This window comes from Tinamus guttatus, unplaced genomic scaffold (assembly GCF_059628265.1).
Source record: "Tinamus guttatus ecotype Peru unplaced genomic scaffold, ASM5962826v1 Tinamus_guttatus_pri_ptg000208l, whole genome shotgun sequence".
NCBI lineage: Eukaryota > Metazoa > Chordata > Aves > Tinamiformes > Tinamidae > Tinamus > Tinamus guttatus.
Window position 1 is genome coordinate 10417872 of NW_028288742.1, and position 21089 is coordinate 10438960.

At 42.1% G+C, this 21089-nt stretch overlaps 2 protein-coding genes across 2 annotated transcripts in view; one reads left to right on the forward strand and one right to left on the reverse strand.

Annotated features, from left to right (window-relative positions):
- PIGF (phosphatidylinositol glycan anchor biosynthesis class F) overlaps positions 1–2591 on the forward strand; it is a 17956-nt gene extending 15365 nt beyond the window's left edge. The window contains exon 5 of the mRNA XM_010222576.2: positions 2224–2591. Coding sequence (XP_010220878.2) covers positions 2224–2337 — 114 coding nt within the window. The 3' untranslated portion in view covers positions 2338–2591. The remainder of the gene's footprint in view (positions 1–2223) is intronic.
- Positions 2184–20364, reverse strand: RHOQ (ras homolog family member Q). The gene is made up of 5 exons (XM_088524278.1): positions 20160–20364; positions 19894–19952; positions 4490–4654; positions 3619–3714; positions 2184–2932 (listed from the first exon to the last, which is right to left on the reverse strand). Exons 1-5 carry the CDS (start codon positions 20299–20301, stop codon positions 2777–2779), a joined length of 618 nt encoding a protein of 205 aa, XP_088380404.1. The 5' UTR covers positions 20302–20364; the 3' UTR covers positions 2184–2776.
- Between the last annotated feature and the right edge of the window lie 725 nt (positions 20365–21089).

A 21089-nucleotide genomic window follows, 5' to 3' on the forward strand; every position in this document is an offset into this window, starting at 1 on the left:
TTAATATCAAAAGTTGAATAACTCAGGAGAACTGTTCAGAAGCTGAACTCCAAGTTGTAATTCAGTCAGGTAGAATAAGCTGCACCATCATCAGAGATCCTTTTAATCAAACCAACAAATGGCTCGTTATACACACAGTAGCAAAAGATACAGGGGCTGGGAGATTATCAGGGATATTTATTAGCTAAAGGAACAAAAGATTTAAGCAATACTAACAACATCAACCTATACTTCTGAAAAGCAGACAGGCAGCTACAGATTCACCTAATGTAGGTAAAATTTAATGAAGAATTATTGATCAGTCACAGATAGTGAACTTGAATGCAAAAAAAAAAAAAAAAAGTTGTTAAATTCTGAAGCCTTTGTTTTGTGGTTATTAAAGAGGTATTTGACTTGACCAGTGGATAGGAAAACATGATTTATGTTTCAGCTAAGTCTTACCGAGTGAGCGGCTTTCATAGCTAAGGTAAACATCCTATTTCTGCAGGGACATTTTTGTTGCTTTGTACTTTACACATACATACTGACCCGCAAAAGCCTAGAAAATAACTTGATTATATTACATTTAACAGTTGAAAAGATCCACCTGAAGCGTAAGTTTAGCCAAGGCCACAAACTCAACTGAGTTTTAAATATGCACAGTATCTTATCATGCTTAAATATCTCAAGGCTTTTTATAGAAAATCCGTAATGACATCGTTAAATGAATGGAAACAAACAAGTCTTTGGTTTGACAGGCAATAGCCAAAATATTCTGCAACAGAAACAAAGAGCAGAAATGGCCAGAAATAGAAGAATGAAACAAGGTCAATAAAGAGTACCTAAGGCACCTTGTTTATAGTCATCTTTGCTACACTCCTTAAGACCTCCAAAAAACATATAAAACTGCAAGTGCTAAGGAATGTGAAGATGAAATCACAAAGGACAAAAAAAAAGTTACTTTTACTCCATGTTAAAATACCTATGATCAAAAAATATGATGGAATATACTTCTCCATGCCATAGTGAAGTAAAGTGAGGATACAGAGCTGAAAAATTAGTGAAAGGAGGAACAGTACCATTTGGAGTAAGTTGATTTGGTACTCAGGAATTGCAAGTCAAAATAAAGTAATTAAGAAGGCTGGACACTGAGAGGTGGATATTTTCTTTAATGTCTAGTGCAGCTCTCAGTCTGCTCAAGGACTGTAGAAGGTAGAAACATTGCCCCTACTAAAAAAATTAGAAAAATAAAAAAGGTGAGGAGAACACAGTCCATATTTGCTTCAGGGAAATGAGCTGAACGGCAAGAGCTGTAAAATTGCCCTTGGGAAAAAAATACACAAAGTAGTTTTGAGGAGTGATGGGAACACAGTTTATCCTGCAGTAAACAGTTTTAACCACCAACTGATTTGGGATTTCATTTAATGCAATATTTAGTTGACTAGTACTGGTTAAAGTTCCCTCCTCCAAGAAAATCAGTACCAACTTAAAAAATGAGAAATTGCATTACTTCTTTGTCTCAATGCTAGAGGCTTTGTGAAAGTAAGTCAGTCCTCTGTATTGAGTTTCCTGGCCTTATACTACGAAATGAAGGATTGTTGGATTCTTCAACCTCATTGACTTGCTACATGTTTGTTGAACTAGAGGCAAGTTAGTTCAGTTGGTTTCCAAATTTCCATTACCTTCCTACTGCTAGCCAGAGGGAAATTCATCCCTTTGCCTACTTTTAAAGACCAAAAGGAAGAAAAAAAATCTCTATTTCCCTCTCAGTACATGGCCTGATTTGAAAATGAGTTCATTTATGCACTCCTCTAACAGGTTCAGAATTCCATGGGAGAAGAATTTGCAAAGGGATGCACACTTCCAAATGTGTGCAACAGAATGGGAAGTTAGATCTTCAGTAAATACAGCTGAATTCTTTAGGGAATATAAACTTAAGTTACTCACATAGTTTGGAGAATACCCAACTACCTACCAAAGCTATCAAACTGCAATAGCCAGAAGCCTGGTTACATTTTAATGCACTCTACTTAAAACTGTACAGCAGCATTTAGTGTTCATGTTGATGTATACATGATTGTTACCTTTTCAGCATTTTTAGGAGAGCATGTCAAACTTCCTAGAATAAGATTATTGTCTTCCAGTATCTAGATTACACTGAGAACTTGTGCTCACAAAGTACAAAAAAAAAAAACAGAAAAAGATTTTCTCATTGTCTGCTTTTACCTGTTACGCTATCCTCAGGTCTGGCCCATTTCCTGTTCCCTCGGAGCTACCTTTGGCTATCTGGCTGGTCTGATTATTGCACCTTTGTGGATACATTGGAACCGGAAGCAGCTTACATATAAAAGCAGATAACTGGAGCAGAGAGAGACAAGGTATTTCTTTGTGCAGATTCATACAGACTGTGCAAAAGTTTTATAGAGATATATTTATATATATATATGTATAATCAAAGCAAAAGGCTATCCAAATTCATTTTGAATATTTTGGGCCAAGCATCTCCACTCAACAGCATCACATGGATGCTGTTTCAACATGGTGCAGTTGCTTTCTCTAGACAATGTAACCCTGAGAGAGTACACCTTCCAGTCTGAATAAAATATTTGCAACAGATGTGGTGGTTTCTTATTACAAGTTCATTGAGTTTGATTTTGTCCCTCTGGATTCCACTGGTTGCAGAAGGCAGAATCATAGTTTTAGCTTTCAAGCCTGTAACAAGTTGGCTGTGTACTTAATGCATTGTATTTAAAGTCGATAGAATTTCACAGTAAGCCTGGCCGTTGTCAAATGTATCTCACGTGATCAAGCAGCAGTTTATGCACCTTGAGCCTATTCTCTTCTTCACCGTGTGTTTCTTTGGAGTTAGAATGGCTATAATAGCTTCATCAAAAACAGTCTTCAGTCCTTTCTGTGTTAGAGCTGAACACTCCACATAGCAGTAGGCTCCTATCTGTCAAGAAAACAAATTAGTTCAATAGGAATGTATTTCAGCTATACTCAGAACTACCGGCAACTTCTGCAATTTATTTCCATAGTGATACTTCAGTATTTGGATGTGATCCAGGAAAGTCATCTCAGCATGGTTTCCCCTCTAACAAAACAAAAGATTGGCCAAAAGACACAGATCTGCAACTTACTTAAGCTGAGTTAGTTTCAGAAGAAAGCACATAAAAGCAGTTCTTTGTGCTGGCAGTAGAAACCTCTGGCATTTTTGATAACTAATGTAGATAACAACAACAACAAAAAATACATGGCCAATTTATCTTTCAAAAATAAGCCTTTATAAGTGTCCTGATCCACAGAGTCCAACCGAGGACTCTCCGCGGGTTGTACAGCATTCTGAAATATCTTCCCGAAGACACTTCCAGTATTCTAATTATCTGTAACTCCTGCTTGTGTAGTTTTTACGGAGTTTATACGCACCAAGTTAGAACCATTCGTAAAAGGGAATGCTATTTATGTAAGCATACTGTCTAGCTTTGCGCAACAATAACAACATCTTGCTCGCTGGTAAGCAATCATACAGTGGCCAGTAAAATAAATGAGCAAAACAGGGAAAGGAAGAAGGAAAAAATCAATTCAAAATAGTTTTTTGTTTCTTTGCTATTTAGTTTCTTTTAGGAGTATCCAGTTTACCTCTTTTGCTAACTTCTGTCCTTGATCCACAGATACAGGCTTCTCTTTCATATCATTCAGTCTTGCCAGAGTTTTTGGGTCATCACGAAGATCAATCTAGCAAGAAAGATTGCAGTCATGTGGAACAGCTATACACATTTTAAACACAAGTCTGCAGGCTATATGATACCCTCTTTTAAAAACATTATTTAATTATATAAAAAATGGATCACATGTATCCTTATTGATCTAAAAGCCCTGGAAATTTAAGCTGTTTCTGAACCTTCGGTTCAGCAAGAGTAAATATTTATTTCCTAATTCAGCTTTTCAATTACATGTGGTTGCCTCTGTCGGAATACCAGAATGTATCTCCAGAAGTGGCAGCAGGATTAATAGAAGCAATGTGGGTCATCTTACTATTGAAGTCCAGTTCACAGCCCACAAAAGAGAGAGGAAATTATCTCACTCTTCCTCTTTAGCTTCTACACATACTGGACCTGACCAAGAGTTGCAGACTGAAGTAACTGTAACACCCCTCCCCATGTTGTTACATGAATAGTCTTTATTCATGTAATAGCACCACATCAATAGAACAGGCATTTTTATGTGGTAAGTCCCATGACTTTTTCTAGAATCACACAGAGAAAAGCAGCCAGTCTAGCTACCCTGTTTAAGATCCCCACATACTCATGTCACAGTACATTTGCGGTAACAAAAGAGAGGTCTTCTTTTAGAGAGCACCACAGATGTAGGTTTTTTTCATTGGAGCAGTTCCTCCAAGGCCAAAAAGGAGGTGCTGCTCAGGTCCTGTTGCTTACACTTGAAGCCCAAAGACAGGACACCACAGAGTGATCAGAAATATTTAAATAAAATAGAACAGAACCAGATATACCTGTGTTCCTACTAATAAAAAGGGTACATTAGGTGCATATTCCTTTAACTCCGGTACCCACTCTTCCTTCACATTTTGAAATGAAGCAGGGTTTACCACTGAGAAGCAGATAAGGAAGACATCGGTCATAGGGTAAGATAAAGGTCTCAGTCGATCATAGTCTTCCTGAGAAAGAAAAATTCTGTTATCTGCAATATTCAACTGTCGCTTATATTTTGTTCATTTTAACAGTGAACTGTATTCATATTTCAGGAAGTTTGCTGAAGCAAACCTTCCGGCTGTTTGCAACTATTCCAGGTTAGTTAGTGTAGCTTTCAGTGCAAAATCTGCATACGAAGGTGATATATGTGAATATATATATGAAAAAACACTTTGGCTGTGTTACTACCAGTAGAAACTTACCTCTGTATTAAGATCTACAGGAGACTTTCCTTTAAAACATTCTCATTTAAAAGGTTTATGGTTAAAATATACTTGCTAGAATCTGTTTGAAGAGAAATGGGTAGATGTACCTGCCGCAGAGCAATCCAACTTAGGCAAAGCTGGGCTAGACTATGCCTGTCCCATGCACTTTACCAAGGGCCTTTTTTCTTTTGGAGCTTGAGGTGATATTAAGTCCCTCCTTTGCATTTTGTGGAGTAAAAAGAATACTGTCTTGTTGCTGAAGATCAGGTCAGACACAGTATTGACCAGAAGGGAGTTCCGTTTTCTAGATGTTGCTTTGTGTAGCAGAGTAACCCCAGCTAACAGAGGGAAGGAACCGAAGTCAAAGAGCAAGTGTGTTTTAAAGAGCAAAATTAAAGAGTGAGAATAGCGTTTATCAGAAGAAAAAGCCACTCAGAAGACATTAGTGCCTTCTTGTGGGACAGGGAGAAGGATGCAGGTGAATCCCTGTGCACAGTGATAGCTGCTGTGGTTTGGGCTGCAGCTGGCCGCACGGCAGGCCCTGCCGCAGCAGCAGGGCAGTGAGCAGCGGGTGGCACGCTGGAACAGGATCCGGGCCTGCGGGAGAAGAGGTGTAAGGCACCTTTCGCCACGTTTTTGGGCTAAAGGGGAGAACAGGCCCAGCTTCTCTCTGCAAGGCTTGTGTTGGTCAGCGGCACCAAACAAACGCCCTACTGCTCCTACCTCACACTTTTTTGTCAAACATTAACTAAGACTGAGCCCAGGCGCTGCACAGAGAGCAGCGCTGGGTTCGTGTTCTCTTCTCCACGGCAAACACCGGTGCAGGGTTAATCAGTGGGCTGCAGCTGCCTCCTCCTCCCCATGTAAGCTCTCCATCTTAATTAAATCTCACAAATACCGGAACGATTTGTTCATGAAATGCAAAGACAGAAGTGTAATTCAACACTTTGAAACAAGCCAGAAAATTCAATTTTCATTTCCTTGGCAACTATCACATTATCAGATATTAATTGTACAGTTGCACCCGCAAAAAGGTCTTCACTGACTAATTGTTAAGTTTGAAAGACTGTGTCACTAGAATTTCAGAAAACATAGGGAAACTTCCCCAAGATAGTGTCTGCTAGACCACTTTCCTTTTGGAAGGGGACACCTATGGGAAAAGGGCTTTTTGCTCGCATCATTACATAGAGAAAAGACATATGAGAATATCCCCTTCAAGGTGCCTGTTTAAGAAGGTGACCATTTGCCAGTAGTCCACATCATTGTCTGTTTTCAGAATATTCTTGTTTGCAATCCATATTCTCACGCGCAGCTCTCTATAGAGACTCATCCAGCAATATATGTGCTGTGGTTTTGCCAGTAAAGTAGACCATGCCTAGCTGTAAACACGGTTACACAAATTTGCAACCCTACATGAAATATTTGGCAGGCCTTTTTGGAAACCAGTTGTTCTTCTCTACTAAGGTCAGCTCCTATCCCTCTTCACAAGAAAAAACTAGTCTCCACAGCAGTACAACCTGAGTGGTATTTATTACAGAAAGCAAAAATAAACTCTTAGTTTAAAATTCACAAGAACTTGAATCTATTCAACATTCTTTTTTTAACTGTGTATTTTATGTTTCACTTCTACTACTTGATGTAGTTAGAGCCTGCTCGGAGTAGTCACTCTGTTTTCTTTTGTGGAGATCAAAATCCTAAAAGAAGCTTCTCAGTTGCAAATTGGACTGGTCTCTGGACTATCCAGTCTTCCTATTAGTACATGAGAACATGCAGGCAGATCAGTCAATCATTCTCAAATTCAGATTTACTAAATGATATGTTGGGTATGACTGACAAAGTAACTATCTTTAAAGTAACTGAAAGAAATCCTAGTTTGTAATCATAATTTATTCCATTCACCAAAGAGTTCCGTCACTACAAAGTCTCATCCTGGGTGACAGTAATTAAGAGCACTGTCTACATTAAATACTGGATTGGTAAAAGCATCTCACTGTCACCAGGAGTTACTCTTAGCCCAGTGACCCTAGTTAGTGCATTTCTGCAGACAAACTTTTTATGCCTGCAAATACTTCTCATTTTCAGATCTGAAAGGCAAGTTACATTTGCGTGACTTAAACACTTGCATATTGGATTTATCAAGACCTACTGGATACTAATCTTTGTACATTGATCCACATCTTGGTTACTGCACCTCACCTTCTAAGTATCAGTGGACTCCTGGAAGTGAACGATTTCACCCCTTCTCAAGTGCTGTGCATTGCTGAACACCTCTCTTGCTCCTGCATTTATTAAAATGTTCAATCATCTGTGAGCGGGCTATGGGTCTGTGCTGTTTAATTAACATTCTAAACAGAAGACAGCTACTGTGTGTTTGGGCACTTTATGTACAGAGCTGCACATGGTATTCACTGCAGTAACTTCACTGCATTTCTTCTTTCTTAAATTAACAGAAAATTAGGGCTATCCCCCCCAGTCCTACTAGTTGCAACAAGTCAACACTCTCAGGCATCTCTTACTTAAGCCTTGTCTGTGCTACAAAAATCATCGTCATACTAATATAGTTGTTTTAATGAGACTCTTAATTCTAATGTAGCCTTGCACCGTATTCAGTACTATGATGATTACTGTGGTCCTGGGTACTCCTAAGACAGATCATGGCTTAAATATTACCAACATCCAGTAGTCCATCTATGCTACAGATTCCACTCCCCAACAACCCACAGAAATAATGATTAACAACTGAAATCTCTCTCTCAGGTATTGGGCAAAAATAATTGCTGCACTTGGTAGAAGGATCAGAAACACCATAAGAATTTAGACTGCATATTAGAGAAGCCTGGAAAAATCTGATTGCTTCAGCTGTCATTTATTTCCTAAATCTAGCATAAATGAAATAAATGTGTGTTAGTCTAAAATTAAATGCAAGGGCAAAATCTAATTATACTCAGTCAACATAAATTCCAATTTGAGCGCACACATTGTACAGCAATTAAACTTCCAAATTAATTTGGGGAGGCATTGCATATATTTTGTGGCACTAAAAACATTTAAAGAATTTAACTGGCATATTTTAAGAATGTGATGGGCAGGAAATCCACTGAGGATCAATAACGTACAGTACCCTTCTCAAAAAATCCAGTTTAGTGAGGTAGCTTATTCTACAATATACTCGGTATTGTTTGCCATCTGCTGAAGCAGATGAATACGGATAAGAAAACATAAATATAAAGAGGGTATTAACAACTTTAAACAAACTAGATGCAAGTGTATCATCTGAATTAATGGTATACAGAGCTGCAATCCTCCATGGACGCCCTGTAAAAGGTTTTATATTGCAACAAGGCTGTCAATTGTTATCACTGTGATAACTCAAGACAGCTGCCAATATGGAAAAGAGGGAAGATGTAGGAACTAGGGATTTGTCTCAGCTTCTTAACTACAAACTGGTGGGTTGGTTGGTTTATTTGTTTCTGGTAGGAGGGAAGAAAGGAAATTCATACTTTTAAAATTTTGCTTCCCCCCGGATTTAATTTTCTAAAGGCGAGTCTAGCATTTCCTTCATTTTAGCCCTTTAAAATCTCTCCTTTACGCCTGTTCTTTCAACTAGTATAGTACCTAATAATTGACCTCTCTCTGTGTTTTTCTTTTTGCCTTGTTTTGGAATACTGAATCACTAAATTTCACTGTGCTGTGGATGTTTGGATAGATTTGTTTTAGCATGTCCAAAACCTGTCCATTTCTTTTGCAAGTAGCTAAAGGTCAGGAAAAGTTATCTCTGGGAACTTTTTCCCTGCAGACTGAAGAACAGTCTTGCAGTTCCACGGAAGAATATCCTTCTTTGTTTCAAGGGTTTACTCAGACTAAAAGCAGAATGCACTGCTGCATTTCAAGCAAGTTTTATAATTGATTTTATATTAATACTTTTGCCCAATGCCATGGATGTGAGCTGGAAGGCATGGTTAAAAACATACAGAGTGTATTCCCAACTCTGCCACTGACACATTATGCAGCCCTAAGCAAATCATTATCCTCTCTTTACTTGCTTCTTCCCATCTGTTAGGGTGCCCCATAGGGGTTTGCTGGCTTAATAATACACTAGTCTTTGCAAAGCACTCCAAAAGCCTTTGATACACACAGCTTATGTGCAATGGGGTATTTTTAAAAAAATAATTAAGACATGCTGAAGTTTAATAATGCTCTGGGCAACCTTCTTGACCCACACAAAACAGTATTTGCTCGTAGTTATTATGAAACCGAAATAAGAGGTACAGTCATACCTGAGCGCCGCATTATTAAAGCCTCTAGCTCCCCTGTGTTATCATGTCAGCCTCCTCCATGATCAAGTGATGAAAACAGTGGTTGTTTTGGAATGATACTAGGGAATGATACTAGGGTCTCTCTGTACCCTTTGGAGATGACAGGCTACTAGAGAAGCCTTCTTGGTAGTCAGTACCTTCTGGCACCTTGACAAAGTGTTTGGGCAGATTCACACCTCTTGGATCTGCTTGTAAAGGTCATCAAAAGATTTTAATCTAGATACTTTAGGTTTTTTCCTCACAAATATGCGGACTAGCTTCTTCTAACAAACAAGAGAAACCAAATTCTTAAATATCTTACCTTTAGTGGCAAGGTGTGCCATGCTTACATTTTAATCCAAGCCTGGTTTGTTGTACTTTTATGAAAACTGAAGTAAAGGATTTTGTGTTTCGCAACTTAGAAGCTTAACTCTACACGTTCACATAAAACTGAAATGGTCTTACAGCACAAGGGTAAGCATGTTTCTTTTATATCCTAGGAAGGTGCAAGACTGGGGGGAGGGTAAAGATTGCACTGCTCTGGCAGAAAAGCTGGAACTTGACAGCTCTGGGTTTGTGATCTCTGTGTTAGCAACCATCTGTTGCTTTCACAGCTTACAGCAGCAATCACAAGAGGAGGTTCTCACTCCCAACCATCTGTTTTTAGAGCGGAAGCCAAAAATAGACATCAGGCAGAATTGCTAGAGGAATCCAACCTTCATGTAGTGAAGGGTAAAGGCTACTGCAGCTCCACGTGCCTCAGGGAGACGTGCAGACACAGCTGGAGCTGTGTTCTGTGGAGCAAAATTGCAGCTATAGGTTTAAGTTTTAATCCATTTTATAGTAGAGCTTGGTAATGACTGTCTAAAGGTCCTGCTTGCACTGCTGTGCTTTAACTTTACCGCTCTGAAGTGCATTTCAAAGCTGTCCTTCAAAACTGCATTGCTGACAGTTTTCTTCCCAGAGATTCCCATTTCAGAAATGGCTCCTGCAATACTTTGGGAAATACTAAATATAATGACAGAACCATAATCATTGCTGTATCTAAACATGTGCCCCAGGGTCTTAAAAGCAGCTCGTAGTTACCTCAGTGGGCACATGCTGCTGTCTCCCACAGCTTATTTGGAATTAAAGGCTGATCTGCAGCTTTGCCGTAAGCACCAAGCAAGGCCTCTGTGAGCAACTCTCTACGCCAGAAGCAGACCAGGAAACAGAGTTTAACCAGCCGAATCATGCTCTGGTTTCCGATTCTCACAGATACACAGCTGGGGGAGGAGAGAGAGAGGGAAGTGCTCTGCGACAGCCCTATATGAAATTGCTGCCGTGGCTAAAACACTCTGCAGTTTTCCAGCGGTGGCTGCACATCCTCCACAGCCCTGTGCAGCAAAGGCAGGGGGAGCGTCCTTAGCATCCTGCTGCTGCTGCTCCCAAGACGCCTGTACTGCAGCTTGGCAATTTGCAGTGTGGTCTGACACAGCACTGCCACAAAGTGACTGCTTGTCCTGTTCTGCACTCTCAAAGCCCTACACACTGATGGCTACAGCTGGTTTTTCACGTTCACAAGCTTCTCAGCGTGCAGAACATGATCTGGGGGGTATTTCCTGGCTGACCCTCTATCTCTTTGCAGGCTTCCGAGGATACTGCTTGCAGTTCTAAACGGAGCATGGTGGGGCTGGTGCACTCCCAAGGAGTGCAGAACACTGCTGATTTGGGTCCAGCATCTATTTTTAATTTATAGAAAATGCTCCAAGAATACAGGGTAATGCCCTCCCATCATATTCTAAAAATGAGGTAAGCTAATCTAAATCCGTTTCTAAATTCCTCTGAGAAGGGCAGGTATGAATTATACATGGCAAAAAGCCGAGAGTTTTTGATTTTTTTTTTTAATATACATTTCCTTCTGGCATAGTTGAGGACTCTGCAGCTGCTGACATGTCTGAGAAGCTTTTTTTTTAATAGAGAGAAATAACTAGCTGGAAGATTGAGCTTATTAAGATGAATTTTTGCATATTAAAGACAAGAGCAGAGTATTCCTTTTATTACGCACAATTTGCCTTTAAGTGATCAAGATTGAGATCTTTCCACGTGGAATCAAATATTATCTAAATCTTGCATCTTGCTATGTGATGATGCTAAGCTATTGCCTAGACAGTATTACCAGTATACTCCCTCTCTCCTCTCTGTGACAACAGTAACTTGACTTTACTGTCTTCATCATTCATGGCTGTCTAAATGTAGGACTGCCTGAATTTTCTCTGAAAGCTTATTGTTTTAGAGCCTGCAAGAGCATGGCGTGCATTCCACTGACTGCAAGCAATTTCAGCGAGCACAGTTCACTTAAAACACCTGGATCAGTTGCTGGTCCAATGTGGAACTCCCGAGAAGGGGCAGAATAATCGGCACTGGCAAAACCTTTCCCTCATTATCCAGGGAAAACCACATGGCTGATACGAGTTGCTGTGCCGGTTTCTTTCTGGGCATTGGTGGTTTTCCAAATAGCATTCTTCCCACATCGGATTTTCACTTTCTGCAGGAAGGGAGTTCACCCCAGTTTTGGTGACTGCAGCCATGGACCAGTGCAGATCTTTCCCTCTTTTCCTCATGGGAATCAGGAGAGAAGGAACACACAAACCAAAAACAACAACAAAAGACCTGAAACATGCTGAGCCAGAGGATTTGGTCAGATCCTCTGCAGAACTTGCTTCTGGAAAAGAGAGGTCCTTTCACTGCATTCTTACAGAAGGATACAACCATCAAGAAATCCAAAGATCCAAGCATTATGGAATAGAGATGGTATAATATAGTTATCCGTGTCTTATAAAATGTGTCTTTTCATTAACTAACTAGATAAACTCTGTCCAGAGAAGCAGGATTGACCAGTTACACATCCAATTCTCTTTTACCTTCTACAACCAAAACCCCAAATTATGTTCTTCATCCAGTGTTGAGAAGGAGCTTTTTAAGATACATGAATAAGAGTTTAGACAGACTCCTCAAGGTTAAGCCTCACTATACAATTATTAAGAAGACATAGAGTGACAGAGCAGCAGGGCCATCATGTGCACATTTTATAAATGAAAGACTTTCTGGAATTAGAGGAGCTCCTAAGAGTCTTCTGCACACATTTTATGTCAAGTCCTGATTTGTTAGGAATGCACAGTGCAGGGCTAACAGCTCCCAGTGTGGAATACAGTAAAACATCCAGTAATTTCACTGCAGCAGATGTAAAGGCAGCTGAAAAACTGCCTAGGGTTTTTCTTTCTTAAGTGTATAAAATGTCAACCATCTCACTCCCCTGGCTGGTTTGTCTGCTGGTGATAAGTAAAGATGCAGCCCAGATCATTCCTGGCATCTATCCCACTATTCATTCAGCCTCTTCATCCCAATTGGAAACCCAACCCAACAAGGAAGTAGCAATAGGCCCTACAGTAGATCTTTCAGCATTCACTGCTACAGCTAATTTAAAGTGCAAGCTGCTTGAGGCAGATGCAGCCTGTGTTTTATTCATCTACAGCAGTAAGGTCGCCTAGGATGCCGATTAATGTTCCTCTGTTCTGGAGGAGAATAGAGCCACCTGCCTTTTTACAAACCCACTGGCAAGTGCTGCCCATTGCAAAGAATTATTTCAAATGGGCTGCAAAACGGATGCACTTCAGAGCAACACCAAAGAGAATGATAACAGTAGTAGCTACCCAGGCAAATCATATAACCTTTTCAGAACTGCTGGAAGTGGCATTTGGCATTTGGACATATTTTCCTTAACACAAATCATCCAATCACCAATCCAAACCAATAAAATACTTAAAAAAACACAAGACAGAGCTGTAAAAATGTTCAGTTTCCTCCATTTCATGCTTTTTAATTAAAGGGTGGACAATTCTGTTAGAAATATAACTGCTAGTTTAAAAAGAAAAAAAAAATCTTAAGTTCTGTCTCAAAATACTCATTAATACTTTCTTTTTAAATATATACTATTCACAGTAAAACTGCAGGACTTGAAATCAGTGTATTTTATATTATTTTTACAGCTTCCTGTAGTCTCATGATTATATGAAGGAAAAAAAAAGAAAGAAAATCACAGTCTTTTCATCTTAAAATAAAGAACAAATTTTTAGTCTCCACAGGTATAGATAAAGCCTGAACATACAAAGCCCAGAGGCTTAACAGAAAAAAAAAAAAAAGAAAGAAAGAAAGAAAGAAAGAAAAAAGAAAAAAGCCCACATACAGCAAAGGGCAAAAGAAAATGTCTTTAAGCATTTTGATTTCATAGTTTTTAAAGGTACTTCACAATGGTGACTGAGGCTAGAACAGCTCACTCATCATTTTGAACGCCTGGGAGTGAGAAACTGTTCGCCCTGCTGAAATAAGTTTTACGTTCGTTTTCTCCATGTGCTCTGAATAAAGGATCTGAAACAAAACATATTCAAATCAGCAATAGGTACCTGCTGACACAGAGCTTCAGATCACACCCTGATATACATGGCAAGAAACAGTGAAAAGGGACTTACAGTATTCTGAGTAGGAGAAAGTAGGTCTCTGCAATGGAAGCAGTACTCCAAATTTAGTTTGTTTTAAAAGGTAGTTTGGATGCTCAGAATAGAGTTAAGACTACAAATGAAAAGTAAGTTTTTTTCATTTCTGGTACTTTTCATGCTTACTGAGCTTTCCAAAAGAAACTAATTTCAGTCACGAAGTATGACTACAGTCCTTCCCAAATTTCCCATGGGTCCCATATATTCTCAATCAGAAAATCTATGCCAGCTTGTACCACCTATATACATCTGTCTCATTACTCTTGTTTCTTCCAGGACAATTGTAGATTATATGACAACAAAATGATTGCAGGTGTGCATATCACCTTAAAATGAAATAAGAGGATTGGCTTTTTAGGCTGCGATAATTGGAGAATATTGAGAAGTGTCACTATATCTCAAAGAAATTAGAAACAAGACTGAAATTCAGAGGGAATTCTATCTCAAATTAAGGGATATCTACTGACTCTTAACTCAGAAAAGAAGGATTTTTACCTGACTACACAACGTTTAGCAAAAGTATCTCTAGTCAGTGGACTTCGTCAAAATGTGCTTCTGAAATCACAAAGTGAAGTTGCAGACTGGCTTTTGTGAAGAAAAGTGACTTGCTTTGCTTTGGGTTCTTTACTCAGCTCTGCTATTAATTTACTGTATTAATTTACTGTTAATTTGGCCAAGGCATTTTTTTACATCTTCATTTTCAAACATAGCCCTTTACATTTTAGTAAGAGTAATTCAGTTTTGATTTTCAGCAGTTCTTTGGGGCTTTCGATGCTGTGAAAATTAAACATAACTGTCTTGAGTTTGGCATGTATACTTAGTGGACACTTTTTAAATTGTGAGTCCCAGTTAACAAGGAGGTGCTTGAATGTAAAGTTGACATTGCTATTAATATTATTCAAAGATCATTTTCAAAGCCAGTCTGAAGATCCAGAGTCAAGCGTGTCTTTAAAGAGAAAGTCTGTCTTTGCTTAAGTATTTGCTTACAGAACTCTCAACACAGAGATCACACAAATCACTTCTTTCTTTTGCCTTGAAAAACTTGCATTGCAGAGATGGAGCCTAAGGACATTTAGGCTTTAAAATAATCTGCTTACATGCAGTTGCTGCTGCAGAGCTGGCAGCATCTTTCAGCACCCAGCAGCTCCAGCAGAGTCTTGAGCTAGGCACAGGATGGGGCTCTGTCCTGCAGCGAGTTCCCAGGTTCCTAGCAGCTGCTGCCAGCTTTCCTGGGACAGTGTCATGGGAGCAAGGGACTGCAAGTGGGAGAAGGGAGGTGCAAGGGGGAAGTTGAGGGGGACAGAACATTAATTCCCAACATTCAATTTTTAGATGCGCCAAAATTATGTTATAGAATTAAATATTTACAACTGCATGGGCTTTGGGTTCCATGCAGTTGTATTTGCGTGTTCCAGGTTTGCATGTGACCCACAGCTGAGCTGTACGTACAATGCAGAAGAAACAGATGTGGCCTAAGGAAGGCAAATTCTATTTCAGGACAGAGTGGCCAAAATGATCAGCAGCTGCCTCTCCTTTCTGTGGGATATTGAATTGATACCTACTAAACTGGGGCTGCCTACCAAGGCCAAGACAAATAGCCAGCAAGGATTACAAGGATTACTGCTATTTCTTGTTTTATTTATAGCAACTACCACGAGTTTTGTGACCATACATTTTTGTAACTATACTTCCATTCCTTCCCCTTTCTCACAGGCACATTTACAGTTACAATCATTTGCTTTCAAGCCAGATCTTAACACAGGCACTGATCTTTCTAACAGTATTTGTATTAGCTTTATGCTAACTTAACAGTCTGACCAACCGTACAGCTTGCCCTACATGCATAATAAGGCCTTTAAGGCAGAGATATAGTCACAGGTGGGAAAGCTCATGCTCCAGGAAGGCTGTTTACTTCAGCATTGGCCCCTTTCAGCATGTAAGAATTTTTTGTGAGCAGTGGGCAACATAAACATACCAAAAGATTATTCTGATGCACTGTACCATAGTCATGGCCATTCTTCTAGTTCTGTACCCTGCGTTGTACTGCCCCGATGCCAGGCATGGGGCCAGACTTGCACTGAGCAGCCCCCCGTGCCTTTCCCTGGGTACCAGGGACCAGCACGGCAGGAGCTCTGCTCCTGCATCTTGCCCGTCCCCCCTCCAGTTACTGACAGTCCTTTACAGCAAAGCACAGAGTACGGGGCTACAACACTCACGAGAAGAGGGGCCACGCTGTGAATGAAAGCCCACATTGAAAGGGATAGAAGATGGCCTGTCAGTGCCATTTTGAGCAGCATCCTTCACTGTGGAGTACAACTGTCAAAGGCAAATCCTGTGTCTCCTTCTACTTACTCAGATAATTCTGAGTTTGGCAAGGGCACAAACAGCACACCTCTCTCTGCAAAGCCTTAAAGAACTTTCTCCCTAACTTCAGAATCATGAGAGTCTGCAGAATCAGAGTATTAGTTTTAGTATTATGTAAGATCAAAATGATAATAATCTGTTACTAGTTCAAAAACATGCCAACGTGATACTGTTAAAAGAAGTACTGTAAATTAAGATCCAGACAAACTATAATCTACTCCAAATTCTCTCAGCCTCCCTGGTCTCAATGAATGGCCATGTGCAGCAGTGGAGCTAAAAGGAGCTGCAGGCTCCACCTCTGGGAGGAATTGCCTGTGGAATGTCCCCTCAAGTATGGCATAGCCTCCAGAGGGACATCATCGCCGTCCACCTCCGCACAGCAGGACTTAGCTTCCATAGCTGCAAAGCTAAACAGGCTCTGGGTGCTTCCACTGTCCAGCAGCTGTACTAGCTGTATTCTGCTGAATAAAACCTTAATATTTTCAGCTAGAAAAAAAGTCTGCCTGAATTCACACAAACGCATAAGAAATTGGTGACCCACCAGCGTCATTGCTCACCCACTCCCAGATACAACCCCCCAGAAATGGCATTTATTCTCACCCTGTTTTAGGTGCATGAACTGTGAGGCATTATCTGTTCAGTATAGTTACTGTGTATGTTTCTGTGTATGCTGAGAAAAAACAAGCTAAAAACAAACACCGCATTTCATGGAATCAGAAGCTTACAGCCCTTCTGCCAAACAGCAGTCTAGCACAAGTTGCTAAACGCACACAAGTTAGGAGACACACAGACTGGTAGGAAAAGTCAGTATTTCAGCCTATGAGCCCACTGGGCATCAGCTAGAAATCAAAAGGTGCTTAATCCTTGCTCTCCTACATGCTTCTTGCATTAACCTGGAGTTCATGCTATTCTGAATTTCACTATACTCCCTATCTTCCCCCACAAAATGAAAATGGCAGCTGCTACATACTGAGCCCAGAGCTAGGAATATAAATGCACGAAGTTCGGAAACTCCTCAGATACCACCACAATCATCTCCCGTGAAGTTTTGAAGAAAAGGGTCCTATCAGGCCAGTATCTTACGGCAATTCTGTTTGGGGGTGAAAGCATTAGAAATAAAAATAATGAGACAGACTTTCTAGTAATATATGCTGGCATATATCTGAAGTCCCAGGTCTTTGAATGGTAAAGAATCCAAGCTATGCAAAAGTCTGTACAAACAGCAGGCATGTACCAGATGAAGCATACTATTTTGTCAACATGAAGAAGGCACCATCAGTTATTTTTTATATGTATATATATATTATATATTTAGTGTGTGTGTGTGTATGTATATATGTATATATATAGTGTGAGTGTGTATGCATGCATGTATTCTATTTCTATCTATCTATATAAAGCTTTTCAGTAAGTTTTCTGTTACCCCATGGCTCTGGGCAGAAGGACTTGTCAGCAAACTCTCTTGTGATGAACTGGTAGAAAAAACAGAATTGATGGACTGGGGGTCTTTACAGAAAGGGATAATAAAATTTACAGGATGTCCCGCAGGGATCTCAGTTGTTCTGGATGTTGGGATGAGGCTTTTGTGGGCAGCCCTAGAACTCCACGTGTTCCCCAAATATTCTGAACCAGAATAAGGATAATGGTAAAGATTTTATCATCACTGCAGATCTGATTGAGCTCCCTGGGTACCAGCTGCCAGCTGCTGTCCCCATTCCCTGCCACCTTCCACACACCTCTGATAACTCCTCCCTGTGCTTTGAAGGGAGAGAGGCCCGCCACATAAGAGCACTGCAAGAAAGATCACATATTTTGATTTCTCACTTTTCCATAGATTTTCCACAGGGCACCCTATCTCCTCCAGCTGTCTCCTCCTCACAGTGATTCTGAGCCTCTCTGCTTACCAGCTGCACTGAACAGAAAACCCCAGCTAGGCCACTAGCTGTCCTTGCAGGCCACAGACCCAGGGGTTGCCCATCACCTCCTCTCACTTACTTTAAGCTTCCACTGTTGGGATAACTTCAGAAGGGGAGTTTTGCCAACATTAGGTCAATTTCAAAAGATATTCTCACTAAAACACCCTAAGGAGCTAAGGCTCCATTGCATTTGGACAGCAAGACTTGGTCCATATTCTGTAATTTAAATTTAAGATTTGCCTCTTCATAATTTAAAAAGTTTACCTCAACATTGTACACGGTGTGAATATACAGTGCAACACTGAAGAGTTTTGCTTAGTGTGAGAGCAATAACTTCACTTGTGGTTTGCTGCAAATTAGGCAGTTTATCCTACTGGCTTTACAGGAGGCCAAAGGTCACTCTGTTTTGTACTCAGCACATTCAGACAGAGCAGGATACCACAAAATCAGCTCAGTTAAGGCTACACATAGTGAACAAGACACGGTCCCATTAATAGTAACAGGCCAGCCCAAGCTGTTTGAGACAGCATCCACAAATAAGCCATACATACATTCAGCAGTGCTGACTTCTATTGCATTTTAGAATGCTCTTTTTAAAAAACTAAATGTTAACCAAATGCTTTATTTGCCTAAGCATTAGGATCCTTATCTTCTAGCATGATTCAAGAAAGGTTTCACAACAGACTGGATACTGAGCTATTTACTTCTGAGAAATAGAACTGTGACCGTAGTAACATATGAGTTTGGTTTGCATAAATTTGCCCAGCTTGTGCTTGTATCAGCGAGATCCCAGGCACGAAGCCGTTCTTTCTGGTAACAGCCTCCTCCGTCTGAGAGCAGCTTTCTGGAAATGAGGCAGGTTCCCATATTCTCCTCAGATGAATTTTATTTCTGATCTCAGGCCCAACAAAGATATAAAAAACCAGCAGTTTTCCTTACTTAAAGCTGGTTCTCTTACTTAAAGCTATATGCAGATCTGAAAAAGTAGTTTAGACATTAGCTACTCAACTGAGTATAGGAATAACTTGATAAAAAAAAAATACTGGGATTAGCTTAATGAGATCATTTGACTAGTTGTTCTTCCTTTACAACAGAGAGGCATGTCTAATGGGGGGCCATACAAGACCTATATACACACCACACTGAAAGTAGTCTGAATATAAGGAATGAATGCACAACTTTGCAGGAAAACAAACAAACAAACAAACAAAAAAACACACACATTCAGCACTGCTCCACATCTTCTGAGGTGACTCCGGCACCTCAGCGGGTCAGGCCTTTTACAAGCTATTTTGTTTCAGACAAGCCCTCTGGAAACAGCTCCGAGCACTCTGGAGTCGGTGCTGAGCCCGCAGCGAAGGCACTGAAAGTTCAGCTAACCAGGAAGAGACTTTAATAAAGGAGCTCCTTAGCGCCCAGACATCCAACATTTCATCTGTCATTAAAGCTGCTTTAAAACCCGTGCTGACATAGCATCTTTCACAACATCCTGCAATCACAGCCTACAATCATCTTAACAAAGTCATTTGAGTTCTTGAAACATGTACATATATATGTATATTATATACACACACACACACACATGCACAAGATACGGGTAGCTAAGAACTGTGATTTATTTTCTCCCGCCTCTGCGGCTGAAAAACGTCTTTTTGGTTATTTAGGAGCAGCCGAGTGTAAACAAGGCAGCCTGCGGGAGCCTGGCGCCCTCCCGGGCCCGCTGCCGTTTGAGGCGGCAGGTTCGCTCCGCAACTAAAAATAAAGTCCGCGCCGGGGAGGAAGAGTTTGATCAGCGACCGCCTCTGAAAACTCGCGCTTGTGCGTGTGTATGGGGGCTGTATTTTGTTAATCACTCGCCCCGCTAGCAAACACGGCGGCGCACGGGGACTCACCTGCCCGGCGGTGTCGTAGAGCCCCAGCAGATACTGCTTGCCCGCCACCGTGACGCTCACTGCAAGGCAGAAACAACGCGCGTCGCTACCGGGGCGCCCAGAAAGGGGGACGCCGGCGGCGGAACGACCGTTAAACGGCCGCGGGGCACCGAGGAGGAAGGAGGGGGAACGACCGTTAAACGGCCGCGCTGGAGGAGCCGCCGCGGGGCACGGAGAAGGGGGGAGAGGGAACGACCGTTAAACGGCCGCTGCCCCGCGGCGCTCACCTGCGTAGTGGTCGAAGACGGTGGGCACGTACTCCTCGGGGAAGGCGTCGTTGGCGTAGCTCATGAGCAGGCACGTCTTGCCCACGGCGCCGTCCCCCACCACCACGCACTTGAGCATGACGGCGCCGCTGCCATGGGCCATGGCGGGAGCCGGCCCCTCATGGCCCCGCGGGCGCGCCCCGCCGCGCCGGGCCCCCCGGCATCGCCGCCGCCGCCGCCGCCGCTCAGCGGGCGCCCCCGCCGGGCGCGGCCCCGCCGCCGCCGCGCTGGGCCCGGCGGCAGCGCCTTCCCCGGCCGCGGCGGCAGCGCGCACGGGAACTGCCCGCCCGCGGCGGCGGGGACGGCCCCGCGGCGGGGCGCGGCCGGGGCGGGGAGTGCGGCGGCGGCGGCGCCCCGCGCGTGGGCGCCGGGGGGAGGTTTGGGAGCGAGCGGCAGACGGCGCCGGGGCGCCCCGCGGAGCCCCGCGCCTCTGCGCGGCCCCGGCGCGGCCTCGGCCCTGCCGGCGCCTCCTTCCCCCGGCGAGCGGGGCGCCGGGCACCTGGCCATGCTGCATCGCTCATCCCGCCGCAGACTGCATCGCGTCCCGCCGGGCCCGTAAGTGCGAGAAGAACCAGCGGGAAACAATTCATTTCTCTATTATCAATAATATGTTTTTTCCAAGAGTGAGTTTATTGTCTTTGGGTCTGCGGTTCATGACTGAGTAAGTATCTGTGAACATCGCCACGTGCTCTGAGCAGTCCCGAGTTCGTACCTGACAGCCTGACGAGCCGCAGAGCGAGGGCTAACGAGACTGGACACCGCGTGAAGAACCGCGGGTGAAACCCCCCTCCCTCGAATGACCCTGGCAAAACCGCTCAGAAATGCAGGGATTTCATGAGCTTCACGTTTTCGACTGGTGTGGACTACACTAACAGAAGGTATTCGCCTTTG